The 13883-nt window shown below is 37.2% G+C and overlaps 1 protein-coding gene across 5 annotated transcripts in view; it reads left to right on the plus strand.

Moving 5' to 3' along the window:
• Window positions 1-13883, plus strand: part of RanBP3 (ran-binding protein 3) — a 186773-nt gene that overhangs the window by 76388 nt on the left and 96502 nt on the right. For 3 of the 5 annotated variants that reach the window (XM_090388680.1, XM_090388679.1, XM_090388678.1), the window contains exon 3: window positions 11211-11256. In XM_090388680.1, the coding sequence (XP_090244806.1) occupies window positions 11211-11256 (46 nt within the window). Of the gene's footprint in view, window positions 1-11210; window positions 11257-11858; window positions 12080-13883 lie in introns of all 5 variants that reach the window. The other 2 variants (XM_090388682.1, XM_090388683.1) reach the window with 1 other exon arrangement.

Raw genomic sequence — 13883 nt, forward strand, 5'->3', positions numbered from 1 at the left:
AAAGGATTCCATTCCTGCAAGAATAATTTTACTGACACGATCTGAGCAAACGTTGACATGAGAAGTTTTGAAACAGTAATCCGACCAAGGAAAAAAAGAAAAATCTCGCAGATCATCCTATTTTGCATTCTTGTAATGCCAGACAACACGAGGGAATAGCCACGAGATAAAGGCTCCATTGGAGAAGAGAGAATCACCAAGTTATGATCTGAAGTACCTAAAGGACCTCTCACTTCGACCGTGTACTTAGTAGGGTTGTTTGTGAGAAAAAGATCAAGCGTGTTGGCTGTATGATTAGGATTGTCCTGTATTCTTGTAGTTAAATGAACAATCTGTGCACGGTCATTAGTAATTGCAATAGCCTCAGCATCTCGACTGGCTGGGTCGATGTGGCTAGAAAACGGAAGCTAGCTGGAGTTGTGAACATTAAAATCACCAAGGAAAATTACCTCACTGTTAGGAAAGTCGGACTGGAGAAAGTCAAAGAGCTCCAAGTGATTTGTGGAGTTGGGGAACGGTAGAGACAACAGATGAATTGGACACAATGAGGTAGAGAGATTTTAAGCCAGAGAAGATCAAAGAGAGGAGATTCCAAATTGCCAAGTCTCTGACAGGGAATATCAGAACAGACAAATGCACAAGTACCACCTTTGAGGCGAAAGGAATCATACAGCGAATAATTTGGGCATCTGAGATGAGCAGTAGTTGAATCAACTGACAGCTGAGATTCTGTCAGAAAAATTACAAGGTGTTTGGCAGACTGCAAGTGGAAATGGACATTGTTGAGATTAGAATTGAGACCATGTATAATTGTGAAATGAATTAGGAAGTGTTTTGGAGGTTTAGATCTTTTCACAGATAAGCTTGCTCTTTTAGTTTGACAATTCATGGTTTATTCAATAGTAAGAAAAAGTGGGTGGGACATGCCGTATGAATGAACGAAATTTTTGGATATGGCGTACACATGGTAAGAATATACCCAGATCCTTGACATAACGTGGCCTCGACAGTGCTCCCTGCATACACACTACTCGTACTCCCTCCAGTCACTATCTGGCATTGTAGAGGTAGCAAGGTTATACACTAGCTGATCCAGAAGCCTTCTAGAGAGTTATCAATAGGTTCGGTCTTGTGTACTAACTAGTGGCTGGCCTGCGAACACAGTTTTAGAGCTGTACCATCGAAATGTAAGGAATGTTGGATCTCGCCACAATGTTCATCATAACCTCAAAAGTCATCAATCATACTGCATGATGGAAGAGATGGGTAAGGGTTGACCGGAACTTAGCTCTAGAGACTAAACATGGGTTCCACCACTTCAAGTCTCCAATAAGCAAAGTTGTGGTTTTGCACTGGTTGATGAGAGTCATCTACCACCTAGTGCTGCCTGGTAACATAGAGGGGTGGCATTCCTCCATGTGGTGTGGGCACCACACCTCAACCCCTGCTTACGTTGGTTCACACCTGGGTGGTCACCCACCATGTACTTGTGCATGGAGGTTATACCCAGGATTACTAACAGTCCCACCATTGTGAAGGTGCAAGCAGAGGATTTGGCTGTCACAGACCATCCGGACTTTGCCAAAATTGGGTCCACTTGATTTGAGTGTCACCCGAATATCAGTTCCATCAGCGTTTTAGACTCCCAGGTAGCAAGTACAGCTTGTCTGGCATATCTGAGAGAATGTCTGTGACAACCTCAAGGACTAAGTTCCAGCAGCTATACCCATGGATCGGTTGACGATAGCCGTTGCAACTTCCTCTGCTACCTGAGGTGAAACAGGCTTCCTTCCTCTTCCAGGCTTAACAACAAAGGACCCAGTTTCCTCAAATTTGTTAATCATCATTCTAACTGCCACAGCTGATAAAGGACCTTCCTTGACGTAAGTTCTTACAGTGCCCAAATTCACACAGAGCGTTCGCTGCATTGCCTCCATTAACGTAGAAGAACTTTGCAATTAAAGTGCTATCAGGCAGAGTGAGATGCATTGTTAACAGTAAACTTGCAGTATACGCTTGTGATGTTTGTTGTGCCTTTTTATAGCTCTCTGCTGCTGTAAAAATTAAATTAACTCAGATTTATGCAAATTTTCTGTTCTCTTAGGTGTCTTATTTTTTAGTTTGGATTTAAAACTTTTGTTCAATTCAGTTTATTTTTTATTTATTTATTATTTTTTTTGTTTTTCAGAGCACAAATAAAAATTTGTAATTTTATTAAGGTTTGCTTAGTTATTTATTTTTTGGTACTTTGTCATGTCTTTCCTCTTGTACAGCACCATATCATCCCCTATTGGCAGATTTTGGAACTAATTCTTTCTTCACGGGATCCTTCTCCCCGTGCCTTGCATAGTTTACTTACTAATTTTGGTGCCATTCCGCTTATTACTTAGAGCTATACAGAGCTCTGAATAGGGATACTTTAATTATGGCCATCCTGTATATGCAGGCTTTACGCTGTGATTGACTTATTGCTGCAACAACAGCAGTAAGTCAATCACATTGTAGATCTGGTACCACAGTGAGCAGTGAAATTTGCTTTTTGATTTGAACTATGTAATTGTTATTTTAGTGTATATAAGCAGTTCCCAACCCTTTTTGACTTGCAAGAACCCCCTTTCAACGTAATATTTTTATTGCAAACCCCTAAGCCTATATTCTCTGAAATTGTATAATAGTTCTAAATTTTTATTATAAAATATTTCCAGTACTACGTTTTAATAAGCGACATTGCACAATAATAAAAATTTTTGTTAAGTATTGCTTATACTTTGTAAAGCAGCTATTAATCAGTCCAAACTAGATTTTGAACAGGCTAAGAGTAGAAAACTTACTTCTTATCCAAATGGTTGCCAAGCATTCTGCTCTCTTGCCAAAGCTATTTTTGGGCCGCAATTTTTGCCCATCTCTGTTCCCACCTCTGTCAAAACCAGATGGTTCTATTGCCACCTCACTCAAGGAAAAAGCTAACCTGCTAGCATCCTATTGTTCTTCCAACTCATGTATTGATGATCTTGGTAAATCACCTCAAACCGTTTCCAGTACACTCCATTCAATGAATCCTGTGGTTTTCCATCAAAAGAATGTTGATCGTTTTGATGAATCTGATGCTAAGAAAGCTCCAGGTCGTGATGGTATTTCCCCACTTGTTCTCAAAACCCATGCCCCTGAACTTACTCCTGTTTTGTGTTGTTTTCTTATTCCAAAGGTGTTTTTCCTTCTGCTTGGAAATTTGCTCATATCCAGTCAGTTCCAAAAAAGGGTGACAAATCCCTTCCATCCAATTATCGTCCCATTGCGATTACTTCTACTCATTCCATAGTAATAGAGAAATCAATTAACTGCCAATTCTTAAAACTACCTAGAAACCTTCCGTCTGATCAACGATCGCCAGTATGGATTCCGTCAGTGTTGATCCACTGGTGATATTCTGGCTTGTTACCCATCTATGGACAAATTCAATGGAAAAATTTGGCGAAACTCGAGCAGTTGGTCTTGATATTTCAAAGGCTTTCGATCGTGTTTGGCCTAAAGGTCTTCTAAACAAGCTTCCATCCTATGGTTTGCCAACTATTCTTTACTAAATAAATAAATATTCACTTATTGCAAATAAAGAAAGCCCATCACAGCACATGCCTAAGGGCAGATAATAGGATACAAAGGAAATAAAATAATCGAATACGTAGTTGATTTCATATAAACATTAACAATGAATAGGAATTATACTTATGAATTAATAAAAAATTTGGCTTTCAGTTGTAGCTGCTGGATTGAAGGCAGGCTGTGTTTTTATTTCCCTTCATTTATCGGATATCTTACTCCTGTATGCTTTACAGTTGAGTTACCTTTTGCAATCAATGTTGTGATGATTTAGGAGGTAAAGGAATGCATTGGGGAATATTCTGTCCATTTGAGGTTGGATTTGAATTGTTGGTTTTTTGAATTTTCTGTGTTAGGAGCAGCTATTATATTGGCTAAGTTTGGTGAACACCATACAGAAGTAATTAACTTTGCAAGAAGCACAACTCCAGAGTCTTTGATCATCTGTTGCAGAAGCTTTGTTTTTAAGTTTTCATAAAGCTGTTGCCTGGCTATTGTATAGGGCAGGGGTGGCCAACAAGTCGATCGCGGCTTTAATTTTGGTCGATCACGATGATTTTAAATATTTCCTTTATCCGTTTAATCATGTGACTATTCTTGTCGCTGCACAGCTGCTAGGCTTGTTTAGTGAAAAATCACAGTTACGTTGTGGAGAGCATAGTGTATGTATTGAATTCTTATTTAGCTTACTTAATATTAATAACTGGACAGTGCTTTTACGTTAATTTAATACCCTTTGATTTAAAATGAATACTACAAAAAAGAGTAAAACATCATTTTCATCAAGAGTGGGAACTAGAATACTTTTTTGTAATGATAAAAGAAAAATGTTGTTTTTTTGATTTGCAGTACTTCCATAGCTATACTCAAAAAAGGAATTTTAGAAAGGCACTACTATGCACTCCATGGTAAATTGCCAATTGGATTTTCCGCCTAATAGTGACCTTAGAAAAAAATAAATTAAAAGAACTTAAATCCAGATTATTTGCACAACAAAATTTCTTCATGACACCTAATTTACAATCTAAAGCAGTAACTGTAGCATCATTTAAAGTGAGTCATCTTCTTGCAGAAAAATGCAAATCATTTTATGATGGTCAATTCATCAAAGATGCATTTTTAGAAATAACAGATTCTCTTTTTGAAAATTTTAAGAACAAAAATGAAATTAGAAGTGCTCTTCAAGATCTGCAGTTATCTTGAAATACTGTGATGCGACGTGGTGGTGTGATCTGGCTTTTTTTTTTTTTTGCAGATTTTACCAGTAAATTAAGTGATCTGAATTTGGAATTGCAAGGAAAAAATAAAAATGTGGGTAACGTGATTAGTAGTATTTCTACATATAAATATCAATTTTTGGAAATGGCTAAAGATCTCAAAGAAAAAAATTCGATCATTTTGCAAATATGCAAGATCATTTGCAAAAGTATCCTGTTTTTGAATTTAATAGACAGAAATATGTTTCTGAAATCGAGAAAGTTGTGGATGATTTCGAAACCAGATTCAGTGATTTTAAAACAATCGAAGACATTGTTCAATATATTGTTATCCATTTAATGTCGACTTAGATATGAAACAAATTGAAGAAAAAATTTCTGAAATTTTTCACATGCAGAAAATATTACTTGAAAATGAAATTATTACATTGCGAAACAGTATCTTGCTATAAGCCAGATCATCAGAAAAAGACTTTTGGAAATATGTTTGGCGAGAAAAGTACCCAAATGTAAAAAAATGCAGTGAACTTTTAAATTCCTGTTTTGGTTCCACATATCCATGTGAATCCGCCATTTCGTATTTGAAACAAACAAAGATGAAGAATCGCTCTACTCTTACAGACTTGCATACAGAAGATTCTTTACGGTTGGCCTTATCACAGTATATCCCTGATTTTGAAAGCTTTGGCAGATGATAAGACACAAACTTTGCATAAATTAAAAATTTAAATACGTATGAATTTAAAATAAGAATTCTGAATTGTATCTAATTTTAATATTTATAAACATTTTTCAATGTGTTAACTTTTTTAACCATGTGCAGTGAAATTCTTGAGATGGTAGATCGCGGCACATTTTGAGAAAAACAAAGTAGTTCGCATCGCAAATTAAGTTGGCCAGCCCTGGTATAGGGAAAAAGAAGCTTATTATTGAACCATCTAAGAACCCAATATTCTAGGGCAAGGAATTTCTTGATGGTTACTTGAGGAGCACCAGACCAGATTTCAGAAGCATAGGACAGAATGGGAAAGAGAATCTCTGAACATGCTCAACGACTTTTTTTTTGTCTTTTTAGCATTAGCATTAGTAGAGGCGTTTGATGCAAGAAAGCAAGCTTATGCAGCATCAGCCAAAAAAAAAAAAAAAAAAAAACCCACTTCCACTTCACCCCTCTGTTCGTTCAAAATACCTGTCCAGCTGAGCCTTAAACTTATTTAGGCTATCAACCTCCACCACAAGGGATGGCAGTCTGTTCCACCAACCAACCACCCGCTGGCTAAAGGCAAATTTCCGCACGTCTATCCTACATCTGTCTTTCCTCAATTTGAATTTATGCCCTCTCAGGTGGTTTTTTTGAGCTAGAGGAAGAATCCCATCAGCATTGAGCATGCTTAAACCATTCAAGGCTTTATACACCTCTATCAGATCACCTCGCTGGTGCCTAGTCTCCAGACACTGTAATTTGCAAAACTTAAGCCTTTCTTCGTAAGAGCACCCCTTTGTTCCATTCACTAATCTTGTTGCCCTTCTCTGTACTCGTTCCAGCAGCTCTACATCCTTCTTGAAATGAGGCCTCCAGACCTGTATACAGTACTCTAGGTGTGACCTGATACAAGGGAATAATCACCTCCTTATCCCTGCTGGAAAAATTCCTGTATATCATTGACAATACTCCATGAGCTACTCTTGCAGCCCGTCTGCACTGCTCAGAGAACTTCATATCTGCCTGCACAACCACCCCCAAGTCCCTTTCATTCTCTACCACTGTCAGTGTAGTACCACAGAGTTGATACGTTGCTCTGGGGTTGCTGTTTTCCATATGTAGTACTTTGCATTTGTCAATGTTAAACTTCATTTGCCACCTCTCAGCCCATCTGCTCAACCTTTCCAGATCCTGTTGCAGCAGCATAGTGTCAGTAGTGTCCTTGACAACCCTGCCAACCTTTGTATCATCTGCAAACTTGGACATTAAGCTTGATATACCATCATCAATATCATTTATAAATACAGAAAACAATAATGGACCCAACACTGAGCCCTGAGGGACTCCACTAATAACATTAGTCCACGATGAGCAGTGTCCATTGATTACCACTCTCTGTCTTCTCCCCTTCAACCACCCCTTTATCCATAGCAGCAATTTGCCTCCAATGTCACACTGCTCCAATTTGTGTAGCAGTCTTCCATGTGCAACAGTATCAAAAGCCTTTCTAAGACCCAAGTATATAATATCAAAGTTATTCCCTGCATCCAGTTCTTTTGTGACTGCATCATAGTATCCAATCAAGTTGGTCAGGCAAGACTTCCCCTTAACAAAACCATGCTGTGTCTGAGCTATAACTGAAGTCTTGTCTAAATGATCCTGCAGTGCTTCTTTAACCAGTGCCTCCATTAATTTTCCTGGAACAGAAGTTAAGCTCACAGGTCTATAATTACTTGTGTCAGCCTTTGATCCTCCTTTGTGAATTGGGGTCACATTTGCACATTTCCAGTCTATGGGTACCTCCCCTGAGTCCAAGGAAGCTCTCATAATTATGGCTAAGGGTTTGCTTACTTCCTTTGCTGCCTCCTTTAATATAACTAGATAGATCCCATCCACCCCGGGTGCCTTTCTTGTGTTTATCTTCAACAGTTTCTCCTCCACTTTACTCCCAGTTATTTCAAGATTCTGTAGCTTACTGCTAGAGTTGAATACACCTCTGGCATTCCCCTTGCTGAATAACTCCTCATGTGTGAATGTCGATGCAGAATATTCATTTAGTTTGTTAGCTACCTGAGCAGGATCATCAACAGTTGACCCATCAATATCAAGTGGACCAATCTGATTCATCCCCTTCCTTCTAGAGTTTACATAAGTAAAGAACTCTTTGCTATTTTTCTTTGCATCCCTTGCCAAAGATTTCTCGTAATCTGCCTTCGCCTGCCTAACCTCCTTTGTAACTTGGTTGCATATCAACTTGTATCTATCATAGGCTTCTGTGTCATGTGTTAATTTGTAAGTATCCCATGCATTTTTCTTCTCTGCCATATGCCTCATTAGTTCATCTGACATCCATTTTGGCCTAAACCTTGAACAATATTTCTTAGTTGGTATGTAAAGCCTAGTAGCTTCCAAGATAAGTTCTTTGAATGCTTCCCATTTTGAATTTGCTGTTGGTAACATCATCAGTTGGTCCCACTGTATAGAATTTAAATACTGTCTCAGTCCATCGTAGTCGCCTTTACGGAAGCAATAACCCTTCCCTTTACCCCTAATGGTAGTTACCTCTTTGAGTAAATCCCACTTCAGCACACTGTGATCACTGCCACCGAGTGGTTCATTTATCTGCAGATTCTTAATGCATGAAGAATCACTGCTGATAATCAAATCAAGAGTATTACTCCCTCTAGTTGCCTCCCGAACATGCTGATGTAGAAAACAATCATCCAATAAATCCACAAAAGCCCTGCTAGTGTGTGAGTAACCAGCCCCCAAATTCCAGTCAATATCTGGGAAATTAAAATCTCCCATTATAAGACTCTCTGATTTACTGGCCCACTCTATTTCCCTGTACAGTTCCTTATTATACTCATCAGAGTCATTAGGCCTATAGCACACTCCTACTCTCAATTTTGATCTCCCAATGCTTATGTCACACCAAACTGACTCAACACTGCACTGTCCAGTGATGTCGACTGGCTTCACTTCCTTGGTTTTTATGTGTTTCTTAACTAATAGCATAACCCCTCCCCCCTTCCTATCCTGTCTATCCTTTCTGTAGACGTTGTACTCCTCAAATTGCAGTTCTGCATCCCTTATATCTGTGTGACACCACGTCTCTGATATCCCAACAATATCTGCCTTTGATGTTTTGAGCAATACCTCAAATTCATCAAATTTATTTACTAAACTCCTAGCATTGGTGTACACGCAAGTATAGAAACAGGTGCAGGTGTACCTGTTTCTATACTTGTTTCTATTCTTAGCTACCCTAACACAACCCATGTGTTTACTTGTACTGCAATGGCTCCCAGCAGTCTCTGAAATACCATGCATCTTGTTTTTCAGGCTTCTGCTCATTCTAATAGAAGCAGTGCAAGAATCTTTTTCACCTCTGCCAGTGGCTACTGTCAATCTATTGGTCTTTGTCTCCCCCCAAGCTAGCAGTTTTCCGACCCACCTAACACTGCCTCGATAGCATCAGCAAATATTCTTGCACCCTTTCTATTTAAGTGTATCCCATCCCTGTAGAAGCAATCTCTCCTGTTAACAAGTACAGTCCAGGCTGAAAAAAATTCTACCCCTTGAGCCTTGCACAATCTTTCCAGGGCCGAATTGATCGACAAGGCTCTCATCATATACTCCCTCCTATCGTGTCTGGGCAGAATTGCAGACACTTTCAAATTCAACCCTAATTCTCGGCTTTTGTTCAACAGTGACCTGTACTTGTTAAGTGACCTGTCTTGAATCACAGCTGTTTCTTGTTTGATTAACCTTTTTGCTTTTAGAATTTTTTCAGCAGCGTATAAATAGTGGGCATTAAAGGAGAGATTTTTTATCAAACACACCTCCAAGGTTTTTCTTCATAGACATTTGGGATTGAGACATCTGCAATTTTTATTTCTATGTGGTTGGGTTGTTTCTGAAAGGAATAAGTAATTTGAGCAGATTTGCTTGCATTTATAGTCAGATTGATATCTTTTAGATACTTGAAGATTTTACAAATCTGTAAATTTGCATCATGGAATGTAATTGGGTATCCAGTTTTGTCTCTAATCACTCACTGATGAGGGTGATGATGGTAGATGGCTTTCTGTCTTCTAACTTCTCTGCTAATGCAGGTGTCCCCAAAGTTCAGTTCTTTCCCCCATCTTTTCCTCTTGTATATTAATGACCTTCTTCCATTGACTGGAAATCCTATCCGTAGTTTTGCTGATGATAGCACATTGCATTCCACCTTCCAGTTTGAGAAACCTTGTCCTGCTCAAACAGCTTCAACTTCTCAAGTATCCACTGCCAAATCCTTAAATGCTGATCTTCAGGTAATTCTCCAGTGGGGCAAAGAGAATTTAATTTCATTCCTTCTAAAACTCAGTCTTGTCTTATATCTCGCAAAAAGGATTTCTCTGCTCATCTTTGATGACGCTCTGATTTCTAGGCAACATCTTGGGGATTACCCTGACTTCTAATCTCTCTTGGCATGAGCACATTACAAATATTGCTTCCTCTGCATCTAAAAAACTTGGTTTTCTCTTTCGCTGTCGGCGTTACTTTTCTTCCAAACAACTGTTCACTCTGTGTAAATCGCATATCCGCCCTACCATGGAATATTGTTCCCACATCTGGGGCAATGCCCCCAAAACCTCTCTCAGGCTCCTAGATTCCATTCAGAAGAGGGCAGTTAGGTTAATTAATGATTCATCTCTAACAAAGTCTCTCCACTGACTGTCTCATAGATGTACTGTTTCTGCTGTATGCCTCTTCTATAGATATTTCCATGGGCACTGTTCTTCTGAATTGGCTTCTATAATTCCCGCTCTCCTCTTTCAAATCAGTCCGAACATGTGCAGCCACCAGCCAACATCCATTTGCTGTCCGACTTCAAACTCACAGAACCAACTTTTCATCTTCCTCGTTTATTCATTCAGCTGCCGTTTTCTGGAACAACCTTCTGTCATACGCATTTCCTGAAAATTATAGTCTACAGAAGTTTAAAGTCTCATGTCAACAAGTATGTCAGCGTCTTTTCAACCTTCAACCCATGCAAGGTACTAAGTACTCTTGGTTCTAAAAAAAAAAAAAAAAAAAAAAAAAGCACCTATATGTACATAACAATGGTCAGTGAGAATGAAAAAAAAAATTTAGTATGAAAAACATATTTATTTAACATGATATACTGTAAGATAGTAAAGTAATTATAAGCAATTGTGGGAGATGCAGTTTCTTTCTTTGGCAATTCTTTACTTTTTATTTAATATTATTTTACTTTGTTTCTTATTTGTTATATTTTATAGTTTACAATAATATACCTATGTAAATCTAAGCAGACGCCATTACAGAATTTTTAGTGTGAACCCCCAGGGGTTCGCAAACCACTGGTTGGGAACTGCTGGTGTATATGATGAAATGAGGATTAATTTGTGCTCTGATATTTACCTAGTTGTCATTTGGAATTTTTTGTCACTTAGAGGAGTAGTTTTTTATGAAACCCTAATGCACATAAGGTATAGTACTTAATACTGTTCATGGGTCACTGTTGGGTATGTTTATGTATCTTGTTCTGTTCCATTTTTATAGATATATAAAGTGATGCATCTTTTTTTTTTTTTTTTTTTGATGCATGTGTTATTTACAATAGCTGTGCAAGTAATTGCTTACCTTGATTTTTTTTTTTTCCCCCCTCTCAAATTAAATAGGTTACAGAGAAAAAAGTAGGAAGATCATCTAGTACATTTACATCAGGTAAAAATGCTTTTATTTGTAATCTCTTTGAAATTATTCATTATTAATAGATTAATTAGTATTGTTTTTCAAACTCTTTGTACAGGATATAAAAATGCTAGAGAAATCCATAACTATTAACTCTTTCTCCTTATGTTTATATTAAGTTGAATTTCTATGTAAACATTTTATTATATATATATTTTTTCATATGATGGTGAAAATCTATAAAGATTCTGCTAAGGCAGTTTGATAGAGCATGATCTTTGCATTTATGGAATGGAACTAAGATATTAAGTTAAATTTTGAAAGTGAAGAAATGTGCCAACTTGGAAAAAATGTTTTTCATGACAGTTATTATTACCTTTATGTACACCTGGTTGCATGGGAAAAAGTGATTTTGATACTCCAGAAATGTTTATGTATGGAAGATTTCCATATATGCTACTTGAGTTTACTATATATCAAAATTTGAAAGTAAAATAAAAATAGTGTGTCAGTTATGGAGAGTGAACCAGAACTAAATGGAAAAGTGTGATATAAAATTGAATGTATAAACTGACTGTTAATGCCAATGTTGTGTAAAACTTATTTTCTCCCATGTATCTATATAAATTCTTTAGATGGGAGAATTTATATTCCATATAAATGGCTATCCTTGGGATCTTGTTGAAAGAATATTGAATTCGCTTTTCAAGAGTTGAAAAACTTTTCCATTAATCAGCCAGTTTCTCACTCTCTCCATTCAGATCTGCTTACCTTTATTCCTCAACTTCATATGATAAATGAGAAGGTAGTCAGAATTGCATATCTCCACCAAGTTCGTCAAATAGTTTTTACACAGGTAAGTTTTAACTTATTCTTAATATTGCATAAACTTTAACTCAATTTTGCGGAGATGCATAAACTTTAACTCAATTTTGCGGAGATGTTCTATTGCCTACTGAATTATTTATTATTTTTTTATCTCGTGCACAAAGCAATGAAATGCTGAATTTGGCTTTAACATTCAGTTAATATATTCCAATTCTTCAGAATTACAAAGAAAATGATCCCAGAAAGTGATTGTGTCTCTCATTCTCTGTTGAGGGGGGGGGGGAGAGAAAGATGCCATTGAATTGCATCCTCCGTGATAGTATGGTAGATCCACCATTTAACTATTAGTATTAGTCATATGGTGCAAAGAAGCTAGGCTTTGCTGCATTTAGTCCAAAAAAAAAAAAAAAAAATATATATATATATATACATACATACACCGGCACCTTTTATTAACAGCGACGTGTGACATTTGAATGCAGTGCACTTCGAAGTTGGTAATATTCCGCAAATTTTTTCACATGTTTACCTACTATTCAAATAAGTTCAAAATAATTTAATTAAATTTGCATTTTTTACTGTGTATTGTTAAGATATTTTCTATATAAAACTGTATAACCATTTTTATAATTCTAAATTACTCAGTCGAGCCTCTGTTTAACGAAGTCCTTATATAGTGAATTACAGTCAGTCCTCGTATAACACGTGTTTACACTACACGAATTCGATCATACATGATTTATAAATAGGGGAACGATATCGTAAAGAACATGAACTGAATTCGCTTATACATGATTCGCCTTTGTGTTTACAAGAAATGGCAGTCGAACTCGGAATCACCCCAACTAAACGCAACACGATGGGAATGAAGAGAAGATTCTGAAAATGTATTTGTTTTTTATATCAGTGAAGGGGAAACACATTTCACCATAATAACGTAAAAACCCACACAATTCCAGCTATCAGTATTATCGCAAATGCAATTAGATAGAGTTTTTACTACCAAGTTTATAACAGATTCCACTAGCAGGAACGCAACTGGAAATTGTTTTTATTGTTTTATGGTAGTAACCCCCAGAAATGTGCTTTAGTAAAATGTGAGGTGTTAATAGTGTCTCTCTGCCTTTACGGTGTTGTTTATTCAGTTGCTACATGCACGCAGCTTTGTTTATGTGTATCAAGTGTGCCTCCTCATTTTGTAATTGTGCTTTATTCCCTAAAAATGAGTAAAATACTTAAAAGGAAGCGTCCTGGTGAAGACACTACAGATTCAGAGAGAAAAAGAAAAGCAATATCGATAAATGGAGGCGGACTGGTTCAAAAATTCTTACCCGGGAAAATTTTGTAGTGGCCTCATACTAGCATTTATGGCCAAAATCACACCGGCCCACCAGGGTTTTCCCGGTAAGGCTTATGGCCAGTCCGCCTCTGTCGATAGAGAAAAAATATGAAATTGTGAAACGCTTTGAGTGAAATGAAAGACCATGTGATATTGCACATGCTACAGGCCTAAATGAGGCAACGCCGAGAATTAGAAAGAATGCAGAGAAAATAAAAACAACTTTCATTGCAGGAACAACTCAAAAGTGTAATTAAAATCCATTAGATTAAGACACAAAGAATTGAAAGAGATGGAACGGCTGTCATCTGTTTGGATAGAAATTTAAACAAAAAACAAGTTTTATTACGATAGAAGCAAAAGCATTAGCAATATTTTATTACGTAATAGTTGTAATAAAATACATAAGTATTTTATTACGATTATTTATTGTGTTTGGTAATGTTTTGGTTAAAAATGTGTGTTCAATCTTGGGTGGTTGGTACCTAACCCT

This window comes from Mastigoproctus giganteus, chromosome 14 (genome assembly GCF_048544385.1).
Source record: "Mastigoproctus giganteus isolate SK-2022 chromosome 14, ASM4854438v1, whole genome shotgun sequence".
In the NCBI taxonomy this organism is placed as follows: domain Eukaryota; kingdom Metazoa; phylum Arthropoda; class Arachnida; order Uropygi; family Thelyphonidae; genus Mastigoproctus; species Mastigoproctus giganteus.